Here is a 19,192-nt window from a genome sequence, read left to right on the forward strand (position 1 = left end):
GTTGCTTTAAGAAATTAAAGCCCACCAAGATAAACATATGGAGCAGAGGTCTATCAGTGGCTATTAGCCACAGGACATAGATGGAACTCTCTGACTGGGACAGTGATGATCTGTATTCTTGGTGCTGCGGGGGGCAACAGTGGAAGTGTCTTGGCTCGCTGGTGGATCTCCTGATAGCACCTGGGGGGGGTTTTAGCCACTGTGTGACAGAGTGTTGGACTGGATGGGCCACTGGCCTGATCCAACATGGCTTCTCTTATGTTCTTAAGATCTCATGAAATTATGTTTTTGGATCTTAGTACCCTTTTAGGGGGGCTGCTAGGCAGTCACAAAATATTGCTGAGGATTCTGTGCTTACTGTTGGTTGGAGTGGGGACTCTGGAGCTGAACAAATAAGACTGGTGGGAGAGAAGGAGGTTAAGCTGAAGGGAAGGACAGGAAATAGGGTTGCCAGTTCCCCTCACCCATCTGACAAGGGAATTTGGAGGGCATTCTGGGTGGGCAGGGATGCCATGCAGGGGATGCTCTGGTAGTTGGATGAAACTCTGGGTTTTTCACCCACAAAACCATAGAGTTGCACAAATACCTGAGTCCCCATGTGATGTCCCCTCTGTGATGATGTCACCTGGAAGTGATGACATTGCATTGGGGACATCACATAGCAAAAATTGTTATTAATATCTCCATTTGAATATATGTATGTTAAACTTAATAACATTGACATTGTTGTATTTTTTTCATATATAGGGAATTGGGGGATGGTAACCTTAACAGGAAAAGGTAGATGAGTGGGTGACAAAAGAAAAAGTGGGAGAAGCTGCAGGAACATGTCTGCAAGGGTGAGGGGAGGATGGAAAGCTGAAAACTAGGGAGGGACAAATAATTGTGGGTGGGTAGGAAGCAGAGAAAAGTGAAAGGCTATGTGGGCTAGGGGGAAATAAATAATGTGAGAAATTGGATAAGGGGGAGAAACATGTTTCTCTTTCTAGTATCATATTGACTACAGATTTTACAACTATTTCCTCTGTTCTGCAGAAACAGGTTCTGCTATAACTGCCTCCTGCGTTGGCTTGGGAAACTCTCTTACACCTCCACCAGGACAGACTGGAAGACTGGTGCCAGGATACAATGGTATAGTTGCAACTATATACAATAAGATAGAATATGGCTCAACTTCTATAAGGAGTCTTTGGCTGTCTGCAGGTGGAATCTAGAAATCTGACTTAAGTTGTGTCTGTATTTAACAACTGAGGACCCAAACCCAACCTTTATCTGCCTTCATGAGCTACATCAACATTTTTATTTCATAGCAAAATAGAACACCAGTACAAGGAATACTTGCTAAATCCCATTTTCCCTGTAACATTTCAATTTAAAAAATATATCTCAGTAGTTACCCAAAGCTACAGTGATTTTTGTTGCCATTACCAGAAAGCATGCTTATTGCAGCATAATAATGTCAGTCCAGTTTATGACTGGAACTTGGGTTTTCTGTCTTTAAGTACCCTAACTGACTTAGATTATCATACATGGATCAATAGTTCTATGTACAAATGTGAACCAAGAGAAAAAAGATGGGTGAGAGGAGGATCAATCACATAATTTCAGGCAATCACAATTTCGCTATCAGTCTACAAACATAATTGTTTACATACCCTATTCAGGTCATTTGTCAAAGTCAGAGCAGTTCCATACATACATTATTGATTACATGTACAGAGTTGTGTCTGACGATGATGATTTGGATGCTTTGTTGTTAAGGGAAATCTGTTACATACATCAGAATGCCACCCTCTGCCCATGTCTGCCATGAGTCCTATCTCATCAGATATATACAGGGAGTTCTCCACTGAAATGTAGTTCCTGTACAGGGAGCTGATTGGGATTGAGGTGGTCATTTTACTGAACTGGTATGGCCTAAGGGAGCTGCTGTTTGAGAAACTTTGTGTAACCTGTCAGTGCATGATGATGAGATGGCTGGACAGCATTACTGATGTAACTAACAGAAATTTGAGCAGACTTCGGATGATGGTGGAAGACAGGAGAGCCTGGCGTGACTTGGTCCATGGGGTTGCAAAGAGTCGAACTCGACTGTGCAACTGAACAACAACAAAAACCACTGCATTCCTCCCTGTCCAGTTGGCATTTGCATTTCCTGGATATAGCAAATAGTGGCTCCCTGTGGTGCTTTCAGGTCAAGTCCGGACATAGAATACCCAGCATGTCTGGCTTGAGAGGTCTCAAGGCAGGCTTGGAAACAACGTATCATGTAGTGAGGCCCTATACCTCTTTTCAAAACTTCCCCGTATTCTACAAAGCCAGTACTGTAAACAATGGGATGTAGTTTTTTGATATTCGTATACTAAGTGGAATTACCATGTTTTTAACATGCATAAAGATGCCACTGGACATAACGTCGGTGACCTGTATAAACATGTTGTTATGAATCAAAAATAGTCATTGAACTTGGCAAGTATATAAATGCTTTCAATGTAAACTGTCAATGAAACACTTTTGTCAATGAAAGAGTCCTCTGCAGGAGTTGATATTTGAAAGGAACATTATGAACATTATCTCTCATGTGCAGCATTCTTCTTTTAGCTGTAGGCAATGTAGACTTTGAAGCAGCATCAGACATGAGAGGCAGTAGCTGCTGCTGCTGCTGCTAGATTGAAAAACAAAATCAGATGAGCATGTGATGTCATAAAATTAAAAATGGTAGTGTTTTCATGACTTTGTACTATGGTTTGGCCTGCAATATTTGAGGGATGAAACCTGCTTTTGAAATATAATTACAATTACTTTAAAATTATATCAGAAGTGCTCAGTTTGCTGAAAAATATTCAACTATGGTTATACAATAAAAAGGCAGGACAAATGAAGATTATAAACAATCAGCAGCAGGGTTTTTTGCCCCTTTTGTTGGTAGCTGTAGCAGTTGTTGGGAGGGCAATTGTGGGGCAAAAGGTACTTGAGAAGAACCCTCAATTATGGCAAGAAATAAAGCTGAGAATAGTTTCATAAGCAATTATACATTTGCTTCATTGGGTTTGTATCCAGAGTGAGTGTGTGACTCCTACAAGCCATGCACTCCTGATCTACTATGGCACTACTTTGTCATCCCCTTTGCTTGCGCCCTTGTCTCATCTCTTCTGCTGTTGGCTTCTGTAAAAGCATTTTGTAGCACAGCAGTTAGAAGAGAAGGCTAGGCGAAGGGGCTGGTTTGTAGGTCTGCAATGTTTTAAACCAGTCCCTGTAGCTGTTCCTTTAATATTAGTTGATAGTCAAGCATTTGTTAGGTGATGTTATTTAATTAGGGTTTGTAGTATCTTTCGGGCTCAAGTGCCGTGTTCTACTGGAGAAAGTTTTTCTTCCAGACGTTTCGTTCTCAGCTGCGGAGAACATCCTCAGTGGCGTTGCAGCCAGAGCAGGTGCTCTGACCTTCTTGGCTGTTGTGCATTGAGTGATGTTACCATTAATGATGTTACCAGCCATGAAAACCTGAAATCTTTGATGTTATTTAACTTCATGCCATGAAAGTGTCCATTTCCACACATTACACCTGTCCTCCCTGTCCAGTTGGCAACCTTAGACTGGTGGCAAAGTAGAACAAAGCAGACATGGCTATATGGTGCCAAACTTTTAAAGAGACAGCACAATTTCTAGAAAGGGCCTTATTTAGTTATTATCCCCAAATGATGTTTGGATTGATTTTCTCATTTGTCACTACCAGCTGCTGTTTCATTGTCTGCGTTTAGATCTAGGTGGATGGCCCTGTTGGTCTGAAGCAACAGAACAAATTTAGAGTCCAGTGGCACCTTTAAGACCAACAGATATATAAAGAAGTGTGTGTGTACACGGAAACTCATACCTTGAATAAAACTTTGCTAGTCTTAAAGGTGCCACTGGACTCTAATGTTGTCTCTGATTGTTAGGCAGGGTTTAATTTTTTTTCATCACTATACGAACGATAATAATTTCTTCAGGGTTTTCTCTCTGCAGAGTTTTTTAAAAATGTAATTCACATTACCCTCCTCTTCATCAGAAGCTTCTTTCAGTCTGATCTGCTAACAAACACACTGATCTAATCTAATGGGACATTGCAAATGGTTGTAATTGCTTTGTTATGCATTTGCTGTTGCAGTTAAATATGAATCTCTTCTCTGTCATAAAAAGTACAACTTAGAACAAAACAACCCCTTACTTTGGTAACCACTTGTTATGCTGTATCTTGTTGCAGTGATGATTCTGGATGACAACAAGCAACCAGTAAAAGCAAATACTTTAGGAAATATTGTGGTGAAGTAAGTAAAGCACAACTTTCAAAGGCATTTTAAAACATTTGTTTGTTTAAAATATTTATACCACTTGTCCACATGACTTTTCTCTGGTGCATTGGACAAATACGTAATTGATAAACTGAATAATAGGTATAGGGTGGTGAAGAGAGTGAAGATGTGCCCAAACATCATTCATAAATAAATGATGTGTACAGTTATTGATGCTGATTACATGCACGACTTTTCTGCCTACTGATTACATGCATGACTTTTCTGCCTATTAATTTGGGCTTCAGACCTCTTTGTAGAAGAATTAAAATATAAAATATGAGCCATTTTTCCTTTTTGCTGAGTTTTAATGATGGGATTTGAAATGATCTGATCAGATCATTAGAGAATATTGCAAATTCTGTTTCATTGATAATCTGTAGTGTTTGTCACTGTTCCACCAGGAACATAAATCCTCTGGCAAGGAAAAATTATTTCTGGGTTGAAAGATGTTATTTTGGAGAAGAAAGACTTTAGGAAAATAACTTGTACAGGAGATGATTTGTATAAAGCCATTTATCATGTTATTAAAAATGAAATAACCTGGCTAGGTCTAACAGTGAGTATTTGACTTACTCCTGTGGTACAGAACTGGGGTTGTTAGACTACACTGGTCTCTTGCTGGTTGTAATTTGTATGAGATCAATGTAGACTGTTTTTATAAGGCTTGCTTCCTCTAGAGAACATTGTGGTTTCTGTGTTTCTCTGGGAAACTTGTTTTTTTCTGTGGTTGTGTTCTCCAGTCACCCATCTAGGAACCCAGAGAGCTACCATCCTGCTACATCCAGTTTTGTTTCTTTGATGACTTAGGGAATTATCTGGTAAAATATTTGTAAAAGAGACCATTTGGAGTATTTCAGATTTAATTCTGAATTAATGATGGATTCCCCATTAGGCTTGTTCCAGCATTGGAGCTCTCCCCCCACCTCCCGACACAAGCTGCCCTGGGGCTTATTTTGCACAAGCTGCTGTGGGAAAGAGGTGGAGTGAGTCGCAGCCCCAGGGGAGCTTTTGTGAAATCGAACAGAAGCTTCGGCAGGGGGGAAGCTCCAATGCCAGAACAAGCCTTAGTGGGGAATTGGTCAATGTTATCCTGTCGCTCCTTCAAAAATCTAATGCCAGCAAAAGCTAGGGTTGAGTCTTCTGTTTGCCATAGTCATTGCACCATATTAACATACTGCATTCTGGCCATTTGATACAAAATTATAAGGAGCCTTCCTCCTTCAGTTTGGTAGTCCACTTAAAGGGTAACATCTCACATGAGCACCAATAGTTGCCTGTTCTGCTTTTGTGTCCTTTTCAACTTCCACTGCCTCTGCTTAGGAACTCATTCTATTTTTGTCACTATGGTATATGTCATTTTTTGGTTGGTTTACGGGAAATATTTGGAAGTGAGCTTTGGTGAGCTGATTACTAGTATCCTAGCTTAGTCCTTTCTTGTTTTCTTCATTCATATTAATAATAGCCAGCATACTCTGAAACAGTGCTGCTTTTGTAGAGGGTGGCAAAACAGTGTCAAATCATGAACTCACCATTTGAGACTATGTTACAGTCTGCTGTTTGAACCAGGATGTACCCTGTGTGGTGGAATGATACCTTACTTCACAGGTAATAGGTAAAATTTACAACGTTGGACATGATTTTTTTCTTTAATTGTACCGTAGCCTGTTTCAGAAGTTGCCAAAACAGGTTCTGAACAGACTCAGATGTTCTTGCCTAGTTTTACTGCAGTGTGGGAAAGGTTGAACAGAGGGTCAAGCAAAATCCTAATATATAAATAAATAAATATAAATAAAAAACAAACAAAACTGAGGTCATGGGGCTAGGTTAAGCTCTAATATCACTTTAATCTTTATTACACCTATAGATTAAAGTACTAATACAAGACGCTACAGATGCTTAGTTTGTAGATAAGGCTAAATTTTAGGCGGGATTTTGTAATAGAAAAAGAAGAACAAGGAGGAAAACACAAGTATAAGAAACTGCAGCTAGGGTTTAAATACACCTAAGACCAAAATGAAGTCCAATTTTAAACTAATTCTCACATTCTTTAAAGAAGGGTTTTTCCCCCTACAAGAAAAAAAGCAGCTAGATATCACCTGTAACTGCTGAGGCTATTCAATTAGAGTAACCTTTAATCCAAGCCTAGGAGAGCTAAATTTGAAATTAAATTAGCATTGGAAGTAAAAGGCAGCCTGGAATGGAGAGGAGTTCTTGTCTGAGTATCTCCCTTTCACCAATCAACAAGAGGGTGACTCACTCATTCTTCTTTATTGGGTAGTTCCCAGTCAGTGTGATTGGCTCCAATAGGTATGGAGGTTTGGCCTAAGCTATTCATTTAAGTCTCCTATGAGCAGGCTCCAGCTCTGTGAGTTAGCAGGACTGAGTTCCAGTGCCAAAGTGTCCAAGCTTCAGTGATAAAGTCTCTGGAACAAGGAGGGCAAGGAAGCCAGGACACTAGTCTCTCCATGTCCCTAAATGGGAAACCAAACTTTCCACAAACAGATCTACATAAATAGGAAATGTATAAATAGAGGAATTAAATACAGCAGCAGCAACTCAAAACAATTATGAAGGTAGAATGCCAGCAGGGGGGTTGGAGCCTATCCCGTGTGTTGCACTGAATGCAACATCTGGACTGAAGTCATGTGTGTGTACTCAGTGCAAAGAGCTCCTGGTTCTCAGGCAATGGGTTTGCACCCTCAAGGCCAAGGTGGCTGACCTGGAGAAGGGGAGACAGGCAGGCAGACCGATAAGACTCTCAGGGTCTTGCTAGATGTTTCCCACTCTGAGAATGAAAATCCTGCTGCTGTCAGGGAGCACTGTGGTGAAGAAAGAGAATGTTCCCTCAGAGGAGACCCCTTCTACAGCTGATGAACAGGTATCCTTTCACACCAAGGAAGCATCCCCTGGGCATGGAATGGGGGTTTTGGTAGTTGGTGATTCACTCCTTACTCGTGTAGATAGATGGTTGTGAACATCTGTACTGACTGCATGGTGACTTGCTTCCCTAGGGCAAAGGTAGTGGACATTATGTGTGGTCTAGTTGTGTGGGCCTGGAGGAAAAATTCAGGCTGCTAGGAGGAGACTCGAGGCCAGGACCTCCAAGGTAGCCTTCTCAGAACTGCTGTCTGTTCCATGCCCAGCACAGGGCCAGCTAGACAGGCACAAATTAAGAGTCTCAGTGCATGGATTTGACAATGGTATAGAGAAGAAGGGTTTAAGTTTGTTAGGGACTAAGATCCTTTTTGGAACAAGCAAGACTTGTACAAAAGAGATGGCGAACTGGTGACGACTGACCAAGAGAGAGATATTGGAGTTATGATAGATAACTCCCTGAAAATGTTGACTCAGTGTGCAACTGCAATAAAAAGGGCAAATGCTGTACTGGGGATTATTAGGAAGGGAACTGAAAACTAATTAGCCAGTATCATAATGCTCCTGTATAAATTAATGGTGCAGCTTCATTTAGAATACTGTGACCAGTTGTGGTCACCGCTCCTCAAAAAAGATATAACCTTGCGGTGGGGGGGGGGCGGGGGGAGAATGCAGAAAAGGACAGCTGAAATGATTAAGAGGATGGAAAAGCCTTCCCTGTGAAAAAAAGGTTAAAGAAATTAGGGCTATTTAGCTTGGAGAAATGACAACTGACAGGTGACATGATAGAGGTTTACAAAATTATACATTTCCTTTTGTTTTGTAACAAGAGCAATTAACAGGCAACTTTTATTTCCTTTTATTGGTTTCCCATGCAAATGCTATCTAAACCAAATGGTCTTCCAATTTATTACACTATGTTGCCATTTGATCTTAACTTTGTATCAGTTTACACGCTTAACCCACCAGCTATGTGTATTTCTGCTCACTGTACCCCATCCCCTCATCTGAAGAAGTATGCATACATACAAAAGCTTACATTCTGAATAAAACTTTGTTGGTCTTAAAGGTGCTTCTTGACTCCTACTTTGTTCTACTGCTCCAGACCAACACGGCTGCCCACTGGATCTAAAATTATGCATGGGCTAGAGAAGGAGGTACTTTTCTCTCACACAATACAAGAACTTGTGGACACGTGACAATTAATGAGCCATAGGCTTAGAACAGATAAAAGGAAGTTCTTCCTCATTCAAAGAGTAATTAATGTGGAATTCACTGGCGCAGGAAGCATAGACAGCTTCAAGAGTGGAATGGATAAACACATGGAACAGAGGTCCATCAACAGCTATTAGCCACAAGGTATAGATGGAACACTATATCTGGGGCAAAGATTTCTGTATTCTTGGTGCTTGGAGGCAACAGTGGGAGGTCTTTTGGAGTTCTGGCTCCACTGGTGGACTTCTTAATGGCACCTGGGGTTTGGCCACTGTGTTTCACAGTGTTGTACTGGATGAGCCATTGGCTCAATCCAACATAGCTTCTCTTATGCTCTTCAATATTTTGAATATTGTTTGACTTTTGATTGAGAGTAAAACAAATATGCATGTTACTTAGTATTTATGTTTATGTTAACAATGAACACAAGTGGCAAAGTTTGGATGTATTAACTTTTGTATTTTTAAAACATGCATAGTATTCCTAACATAGTATTTCTAAAAAGCATTTTAAGTATTTCCTTAAGATATACATTTAAAACAGAAAAGTTATTTTAGTATAATTTCCCCATTCTTATGTAATGTACTAGTAAAACTTTGGAGTCTAATTACAATAGCTTAATTCCAGGATGCTTTTAATGTAGGCAGTAAATAAAACCTTACATTATTACATTCTAAAAATCCTGGGCATTTGCAGTGCTGGATATTTAGAACAACAGTCTAGTTAATGTTTAGGAGAAATAAAATTTCTCCCACAACTGGTCTGCACATCTGAGTCTGCATAAAAAAGGGTCTTCAATAGCTAAGAGCCCCATGGCGCAGAGTGGTAAGCTGCAGTACTGCAGTCCAAGCTCTGCTCACGACCTGAGTTCTATCCCGACGGAAGCTGGGTTCAGGGAGCTGGCTCATGGTTGACTCAGCTTTCCATCCAGGGCCGGTTTGTCCACTAGGCAAATTAGGTATTTGCCTAGGGTGCCAGGTGGGGGGGCACCGAATTGGGCTCTTCCCCCCCTCCTGGAACCCAAGACAAATGCCTAATTGCCCTGGGGCAGTTAGGCGGCGGGCAGGCCACCTCCTTCCCCCCCATATAGGCAGGTCACCTCATGCTTAGTGGCTTCAGGGGGGGCATCAGAATAACACGCTCTCTTAATACAGAGCAGAACGAGGCTTTGCTCCCCGCTCCCTTCCTGTTCTGGCGCGCTCAGAGTAGTGACGTCAGCCTCATGCTTACTCACTTCGGCCAGCATCGCAATAGACTCGTCTTTTAATATAAAGCAGAAAGAGGCTTCGCTCTCACCCCTCCCTTCCAGAACAGAAAGGGAGGGGGGAGCTAAGCCTCATTCTGCTCTGTATTAAGAGAGAGAGTGCTATTCTGATGCCCCCCCCCTGAAGCTAGTAAGCATGAGGCTGGTGTCTGAGTGCACTGGGGGTGGGGAGTGGAGCACGGTGCTGTGGTGGAGCACGGTGCTGTGTTGCAGCACCACAGAAAAAACGGGAAGGGGTTGGCCTGGGGGCGCACAGGCAGTAAGTCGGCCTGGGGCGCCATGGGCTTTCTGACCGGCCCTGTTTCCATCCTTCCGAGGTCAGTAAAATGAGTACCCAGCTTGCTGAGGGTAAAGTATAAATGACTGGGGAAGGCAATGGCAAACCACCCTGTATAAAGTCTGCCATGAAAATGTTGTGCAAACAATGTAACCCTGGAGTCGGAAACGACTGGTGCTTGCACAGGGGGATTACCTTTACCTTTACTTTAAGTTTCAATATTGTCTAAAGGTGTAACTACTACTTGTCCTCAAGTCCACACTCCATGTTTATTTATTTACAGAATTTATACTGTGCCTTTCTGCCCCCATATGGACCACCAAGCTAGCTGACAGATTAAAAACATGCACTAAAAACACATCTTAAAAACCATTAAAACTAAACAAACACACATCATCAGAAAAATTAAAAACACTCTAAAATATATGTACAAAACATTAAAATTTTTGCTAGGGGTACTGTCTAACAAATCTAGGAGTTTTGTGCTTTGGAACTGAATTTCCAGGTGCACAATGACCTGATTCAGAACGGGATTGGAGTGTGCAGGGAGATAGGGCTTAAGCATGTGGGGACCTGGAAAGTTTAAACTCCTGCATTTTGCAGCTCCTGTTCACCCTTTCATCATCTTATTCATGTTATTTTGTAGCAGTAATGAGATAAACTATAACATTAAGAGAACCAATAACATGAATAAATCGATAGACTGTGAAGAGTCACAGTACTCCTGACTTTGAGAGATCACAATAAATATTTGGCAAATACTCATGTGTAAGAACATGCAAATAGATTTAGAGACTATCATGGAGAAAATCCATGCATATTAATGCTGCGTATTGCTACCAATTGACATCAGTTGCTACTTATTGCTACTAATTGGCACCAGGAACTACCAATATATTTTAAATGCAAAGATTTCTTATTAAATAATTAAATTTTCAGTTACTTGTACCTTATGCTTGTCTGCTTCTGGTACACTTGATATAGGTCCATTACTATACACTTCATTGATTCACTGATGCCTTTTGTGTTGATCTGCTCTACGTATTTCACCAGTTTTAATGTTCTAGCATTCATAATAGTGAAATTTAGGGCTTTTTTGTAGAAAAAGCCCAGCAGGAACTCATTTGCATATTAGGCCACACCCCAGGTGTCACCACTGTTTTGTACATGGTTTTTTTTTTGTGGAGAAAGCCCAGCAGGAACACATTTGCATATTAGGCCACACCCTTTGACACTAAGCCAGCTGGAACTGTGTTCCTGTGTATTCCTGCTCAAAAAAAGCCCTGGTGAAATTACAAACTTCGTTGTGTGATGAATTCTCTTATTTAGTGGTTAAATGGAAAGAATCAGAGCAAGAAAAAAATCTCTAAAAGAACTGCTATTGAATCTCTCAGTGGTAATTGTCCTTCCTCTATGTCATAAGGACTTTTTAAACAGTTACACAAATCAAAGGTGCACCTGTACTGAGAAGTACTATCCTGACATTACCTTGAAAGCATTCAGATAACTTTGTTCTTGATGGTTTTGCTGAATACAGGTGTGTATTGAGATAATTATACGCAAAATAATATTTCTGTTCTCCTTCAGTGAACATATTTTAGCAAAGAATTACTAGCCGGGATTTAACAAACTGGTCCTTTTAAAAATGTTTCTACAGTCATTTCTTATCATGAATAGCTTGAAGCACTAGAAATATCTTCATGCTACAATCATACACTGAAATTGCATTTTTAAATATTGGAATTCAAAGCAAAATGTTGAGTGTAATTATGCTATAATATGTGAAATTATTTGTATTGATTGCCTGATCTGAACACAGTAGTTTTTTGTGAAGACTAATAAAAATCACTTAGAATAAGGCTGTCTGCTTGTCTATAGAGAGAAGTCTGAGGAAGCTGTGGGGCAGACAGGGTTAATGGCAAAAGCTTGGAGGTTAAGACTCTAAGAACAGAAGAGAACCAGGATGAAGGTAGTTTATGGCTGATGGGACTAGGTAGGCTGTACAGTGGACTGAGGAACAGGGATCATGGATGAAGACAGCAAATACAGATGAAACATTCCAATATCACTGTTTATGCTGGTCTTTCTCAATCAGTTCACCTTACACTTTTTCTCATCCTGAATGTGTCTTGTTTAACTTATACTTACATTGTAAGTGGAAAGATTGTGAGTGGTAGGGACTTATCTTTTTGGTGTTGTGCTGATGCCATGACATCACTTCTGATGTGATCTGGAAGTGACATCATTGTGTCAGATGACACTAGCATTTCCCCCAAACTATATCGTTTAGCCATAGTATTGGGCAAATGCTAGAACATCACCCTAGTGCACCGCTATCACTGCTGGGTCACACTGGAAGTGACATCATGGTGTCAGTATGAGGTTGATCTGCCATTTTCCCTGGCATCTTCCTCCCAGCATCCAGCTGAGCAATGGCAGGCAGTGAGGGTGGAGGTTGGGTGGTCTCTGTTGTAAGCCTGGGGGTAATGCTTGTTTTAGTTTTAAATGTATTATGGCACTAAGAAAAGTAAAGAACTTTATAAACAATGTAAAAAGAGTACTGATGGCAAAGATGTTTGTGCTTTTTCATGCTTGACTGGATTTAAGGCAAATGGTAACATGCATGTGAGAGAATTCTAAGGCAGCCTCAGAAACTAATTATTGAGGTGTTAGATTATTCAGGTGCTTAGATTTACCACATTCTAAGGTTTTAATTCAATGACATCTGCTAGACTGGCTCTTGAGTGTTGGAATATAGCTCCTCTCTTTTTCCCAAAAGCAGGGTTTTGTTTTGGTTTTTTTGTAGAAAAAGCCCAGCAGGAACTCGTTTGCATATTAGGCCACACTTCCTGACATCGCCATTGTTTCGCACAGGGCTATTTTGTAGAAAAAGCCCAGCAGGAATCTATTTGCATATTAGGCAACACCCCTGACACCAAGCCAGCTGGAACTGCATTCCTGCTCAAAAAAAGCCCAAAAGGCTTTAAGAAGAGAGATGGAGGATCTGAACAGTATATTGGATGCAAAATGCTACAGTTTCTAGAAATTGTGAAGCCACTGGAAGATTGAATTAATAAATCTAAATATTAAATAAACATGCAACATTGCCCTATTTAGTTTATTTATAAAATTTAAATATTATATCATAGATATTAAATTCTCTTATGGTGCTGGCCAAAAGGAGCACTGGCATTCGCTGATACATACAGTCAACAGATAATTGGCCCATTATGGCTTAGTCAGAGTCTCTAGCTTCCCATTGGCTGACTCCCCTGCCCCCACCTACTGCAGGCCCGGAAATGTTGAACAAACCGCCAAAAGCAGTCTTACCTCAGAGACAGACACATCTCCAATGCTTCTCTGTGTCCTTTCTGCCAACCAGCCCCACAAAAGGCTGCTGTTCTACTGCAGCCCCACAAAAGGCATCACAGCTGCCATGAGCAACAGAGCTTTATCGCCCCATCGACAGCCCATACAGATAGCTTCCCAGCACATACAGCCTTTGAAAGCCACCGAAATAGCCAGGGAGCCACTTCCATAATGTGACTAGGTGGCAAGGCCTGGCCCCACTGGAAGTGTTTCCTCAGAGGCCATGGTTGCCACCAGGTAAGTGCTAGCCAGAAGCTGTTGCTAGGCAACCAAGGATGATTTTTTCAGTAAAGTGAGGGGCCTCGGGTGAACAGAATGGCATGCATTCCACCCGCCAAAGCAGTTATTTTTTCCAGGATGGGGAGAGAAGTCTGTTGTCTGGAGTTCAGTTGTGATCCCAGGAGATCGTCAGGCTTCACCTGGAGGTTGGCTACCCTAGGGCTGACAGCACCCTCTGGATGATTTGATGCCACCTGGCTGGCATGGCTTAACTAGGGCTGGTTGCTTGCTCCTGTTCAGCAGCATCCTGCTTATGACAGTGTTACTTACCAGTTGCCAACTGCAGGTTGAGAAAATCCATTCTAGAAAAGGGTGCATGTTTTCTGGACTTAAAACGTTCTGTTCTCTATACAGCTAGTGTTATTCAGAAATAATCCAAAAACTTTGCAACACTTTTTTTTTTTTTACTAAAGACAATATTACAAACAACAGTTCTGTTTCAACTAGCTATCTGAAAAGAAACAAGTTACTGGCCCCAGCCTAATGAATCATAGTATTAAAGACTATCAGGAAATCAAGATACTTAATAAACCTTTATATAACATTAATCTGTTCAATGATCCAGTTTGGTGTAGTGGTTAAGTGCGTGGACTAACTGGGAGAACCGGGTTTGATTGCCCACTCCTCCACTTGCATCTGCTGGAATGGCCTTGGGTTAGCCATAGCTCTGGCAGAGGTTGTCCTTGAAAAGGCAGCTGCTGTGAGAACCTTCTTGGCCCCACCCACCTCACAAGGTGTCTATTGTGGGGGGAGAAGATATAGGCGATTGTAAGCCACTCTGAGTCTCTGATTCAGAGAGAAGGGCGGGGTATAAATCTGCAATTCTTCTTCAGTAATGTATCTTTGCACCTGCTATCAATGTAACGGTAGATAAAATTAGCCACGTGAAATATACTAAAATAACAAAGAATCCTTCAGAAAGTTTTGGTCTCTGAACTGGTTTCTAAAAGATCAGTAACTCTCTCTCTCTCTATTTATATATATTATCTCCAAGGAGTTCAGCGAATGGATAACTTTCTCATGTTGAAACAAGCTTCTCTCCTCCTTCCTATGTTTCTAGCTTTGGTCTATTTCCTACCATAAGCAGTTGCTTTTACAGAAAATAATGGAATTTGGAGTAGGAAAGAGGATTTGACATATCTGCAGCATGATAGTTGTCAGATAGAAATATAATTATCACAAAGCATTTTGAAAAAGTGAAGGGGAACAAAAGCTATATTTTAAAATCTCATAATAAAAAGCATTTCAGTGTTCATTCTCGGTTAGAAAATAGTGCAAGAGAAGCAAGTTTTCACTTTCTCAGAGGGAAAAAAAACAGACAGCATAACATCTTCACTCTGATTTCTCCTCTTTTAAATGTGTGTGTGTTTTATCTCTATCTGCATCTTTGTAATCGGACTGTTTTAAGATGTATGCACATTTAACTTTCTTTGTTCTCTTTTGCTTTTAATGGTTTGAGGTTAGAAGAGGGACAATAGCAGAAACCCTGCTTGAGCTAACTTCAGTAGTAACACAAGTTGAAAAATGATATGTTACTATAATAAATTCTAATAAAATCTAAGGTCATAATGTTGCTATTATGGAAGTGGGTTTGAAGAATATTGATGAGTTATTTGAAAAACATCAGATTAGGCAGTTTCCAGACCCCCACACCTTCGATTTATGACAGTGTCTTAACATTGTGAATTCAAGGTGAGTATTCAGTTTCTCTTTTTCTTCTGAGATAAATGGGGGGTCAGCTTGAGTTTCTACCACAAGCAGAAGCTTTTTGATGAACCTCAGCTCTGAGGAAGGATAGTCTTCTTGTTTGCAATAGGGGCTTTTGAGTAAAAATCCTCTGTGCTGTGCTTCAGAAGGAGATGAGTGCTACCATCCTTCTGTATGGACTGTTTCTGTCTCCAAAGGCAGATGATGCCTTTAAGGGAAGAAGGCTCAGGATGGTGTGCAGTAGTGCATGTTGAGAAATTTTGTAGCTCTAGCTGTTAGGAGCAATGTACAGGGCACCCATAGATGCCAGTTTGGTGTAGTGGTTAAGTGTGCGGACTCTTATCTGGGAGAACCGGGTTTGATTCCTCACTCCTCGACTTGCACCTGCTAGCATGGCCTTGGGTCAGCCATAGCTCTTGCAGAGGTTGTCCTTGAAAGGGCAGCTGCTGTAAGAGCCCTTTCCAGCCCCACCCACCTCACGGGGTGTCTGTTGTGGGGGAGGAAGGTAAAGGAGATTGTGAGCCGCTCTGAGACTCTTCAGAGTGGAGGGCGGGATATAAATCCAATATTATCATCATCATCTTCTAGATGTGATGAGTAATTTCAGTTTCATCCTAGTGACTTTTTTGACACTTGTATATGAAAGCCAATAGTGGTTAGAATCACAAAGTTGGAAGGGACCTCCAGGGTCATCTAGTCCAATCCCCTGTCATTCATCAGCTGGCCAGGGCAAGGGAATTCAGGGAGCAGAGGCTTAGTGTATACTTATACCTAAGATGACTTGACTGTCGAAGGAGCTGGCAAAGACTACTATGCAGACAGTTGTCTTTCAGTACTAGTAAAAATTACATGTTTGCACCTAAATAAACTTTGCATACTATGAATGTTTAACCAGGTATTTTTTAGAATTTTTTTCTGTTATGATTTTGTTATCCTTGTTATTTTTGCTCTAATCATTGCCTTTTTTGTTTTATACCAGGTTGCCTTTGGCTCCTGGAGCCTTTTTGGGTCTTTGGAGAAATGAAGCCCTATATAAAGAGTTATATTTTGAAAAATTTCCAGTAAGTACAATTGTAATAAGTTATCAATGGATTTATTACAAGAAGTAAGGCTGGATTTTTTGAGTATATTGATATTTTCTCATGCTAAATACTGATCTCTACAATCACCCCACCTTTTTTGTTTTTGGTAGAAACATAGCCTTTTCAGTTTCTTAGCCCTAAACATTTCCTGGATGTGTGCAGATTTTATAGTCTTGAATCCTTAAATATTCTAATTAAATTAAATATTTGCTATTGTATTGTAGATCAATGTGACCTACTTTGAAACAGAATACTACATGTATTTCTAAGTGCTTTTTAAAAAACTTTGTTGCCTCCCTTGCATATTAAGAACTTTGACCTAACTGCCAGAAGATTGGAGGTGGATGAATGTTGTCCCCATCTTCAAGAAGGGGAAAAAGGAGGATCTGGGTAACTACCGACCCATCAGCTTGGCGTCTATACCTGGAAAAGTTTTAGAACAAATAGTCAGTCAGTCCTGGGACATTTAGAAAGGGTGGATTACTAAGAGCCAGCATGGGTTTCTCAAGAACAAGAAATGTCAGACTAACCTGATCTCTTTTTTTGAGAAAGTGACTACCTTGCTGGATCAGGGGAATGCTGTATACGTTTATCTTGATTTCAGTAAGGCTTTTGATAAGGTTCCACTATCCTTGTTGAAAAGTTGGTAAAATGTGGTTTGGATCCTGTTACCGTTAGGTGGATCTGTCACTGGTTGACAGATCGCACCCAAAGAGTGCTTGTGAATGGTTCCCCATCCTCTTGGAGAGGAGTGACAAGCTGGAGTGCCTCAAGGATCTGTCCTGGGGCCTGTTTTGTTCAATATCTTTATAAATGATTTAGATGAAGGAATAGAGGGAATGCTTATTAAATTTGCTGAGGATACTAAATTGGGAGGAGTTGCAAATACAATAGAAGGCAGAAATAGGATACAGGATGAGCTAGACAGGCTGGAAAACTGGGCTGAAACCAATAAAACGAATTTTAACAGGGAGAAATGTAAAGTTCTGCATTTAGGTAGGAAAAATCCGATGCATGGTTATAGGATGGGGGAGACTTGTCTTAGCAGTAGTATATGTAAAAAGAATCCAGGGGTCTTAGTGGATCATACGCTGAACATGAGTCAATAGTGTGATGCGGTGGCTAAAAAGGCAAATGCCAATTTGGGCTGTATCAACAGACGTATAGTATCCAGATCATGTGAAGTGATGGTATTGCTGTACTCTGCTCTGGTAAGACCTCACCTGGAGTATTGTGTTCAGTTTTGGGCACCACATTTTAAGAAGGATATAGACAAGATGGAACAGGTCCAGAGCAGGGCAACGCAGATGATGAGGGGTCTGGAGACCAAGTTCTATGAAGAAAGGTTGAAAGAGCTGGGGATGTTTAGCCTGGAGAGGAGGCAGCTGAGAGGTGATATGATCACCATCTTCAAGTACTTGGAGGGCTGCCATCTAGAGGATGGTGTGGAATTGTTTTCTGTGGCCCCAGAAGGTAGGACCAGAACCAGTGGGTGGAAATTAAAAGAGTTTCCGGCTCAACATTAGGAAGAACTTCCTGACGGTTAGAGCGATTCTTCAGTGGAACAGGCTTCCTTGGGAGGTGGTGGGCTCTCCTTCCTTTGAGGTTTTTAAACAGAGGCTAGATGGTCATCTGACAGCAATGACGATCCTGTGAATTTAGGGGGAGGTATTTGTGAGTTTCCTGCATTGTATAGGGGGTTGGACTAGATGACCCTAGAGGCCCCTTCCAACTCTATGATTCTATGATTCTAAGTGCATTACTACCAAATCTACCTCTCCTGCCCTCCTCCTTCCTAATATGCCCTCACTAGACAAAAGAATAAGTAATCCTTATGGAATGTGTAATGATACTAAAAGTAGGGTCATGGAGAGAGGGGCCTGGGGGTACAAAATTCCTGGTGCCCATGTCAGCTTGAAGGACCAGTGAACCAAGAATCACGAATGCATTTCAGGGGTTTGTTTTGTTTTGCCTTCAGTATAGTTCTGCACTACAGCCACTAGAAGTGCTGGCAAGGCAGAGCAGAGCTGTCACGAGCTGGGGCTGAGTCAGGCAAAGTCCAGGGGCAGTCCAAGGTCGGCAACTCGTGAGCAAGGAGGGTCCAAGGCGCCAAAACAGAATCGTAATCCAGGTATCACAGGTCAGAGGTTCAGAAGCTGAAGTCAGGGGGTCCAGAGGTCCAAGCCAAAGTCAGGAATCCAAAAGCCAAAGTCAAGAGCCGGAGTGGATGCTAGGATGTCAGGTATGTGACTAGTTGCTTCCACAAAGCCTCCTCCCAAAGCCCACAGCTATATAGCCCTCTGCTGCCTGTTGCTCATTTGGGCTAATTGCTGTCTCAGAGCAGCAGCCAGGATCCTGCCGAAACTTAAGCATCCTCACACTTAGAAGGGCCAGAATCCTTTCACCACTCAGGGCTCAGGGAGCGTCTTGCTTGTGAGCGTGCCGCCCTCCTCCGATCCCTGAGGTCCTGACGAAGGCGGTCACGCACACGAGCCACCCGAGAGGGCGAGGCAGGGGGGCTTGGATCTTCTTCAGCAGGAGGCAGGGGCACTGGTGCAGGTGGCAGGGGCACAGTTCCTTCTGCAGGCTCTGCAGGCTCGGTTTCTTCTGCAGGGTCCCCAGCACCCATGACAAGAGCAAGCAGAAGGATACTTTGACATCTTGATGCTGTTTGCCATGTTTTTTTACAAGCTATTTTTATTTTAGAAAGTTCTCCACTGCGCATTTTTAAAGCTAAAGTGCAGAGGAAAACATTTCTGTCATGAGTTGTTCCTAAGCTCATCAACCAACTTGG

At 41.6% G+C, this 19,192-nt stretch overlaps 1 protein-coding gene across 2 annotated transcripts in view; it reads left to right on the forward strand.

Annotated features, from left to right (window-relative positions):
• The window catches only part of LOC132590748 (acyl-CoA synthetase short-chain family member 3, mitochondrial-like), a 106,793-nt gene that overhangs the window by 71,040 nt on the left and 16,561 nt on the right, over nt 1-19,192 (forward strand). For both annotated transcript variants that reach the window (XM_060263658.1, XM_060263659.1), the window contains 3 exons: nt 1,036-1,131; nt 4,241-4,304; nt 16,296-16,377. In XM_060263658.1, coding sequence (XP_060119641.1) covers nt 1,036-1,131; nt 4,241-4,304; nt 16,296-16,377 — 242 coding nt within the window. The remainder of the gene's footprint in view (nt 1-1,035; nt 1,132-4,240; nt 4,305-16,295; nt 16,378-19,192) is intronic.

This window comes from Heteronotia binoei, unplaced genomic scaffold (assembly GCF_032191835.1).
Source record: "Heteronotia binoei isolate CCM8104 ecotype False Entrance Well unplaced genomic scaffold, APGP_CSIRO_Hbin_v1 ptg000648l, whole genome shotgun sequence".
In the NCBI taxonomy this organism is placed as follows: Eukaryota; Metazoa; Chordata; class Lepidosauria; order Squamata; family Gekkonidae; genus Heteronotia; species Heteronotia binoei.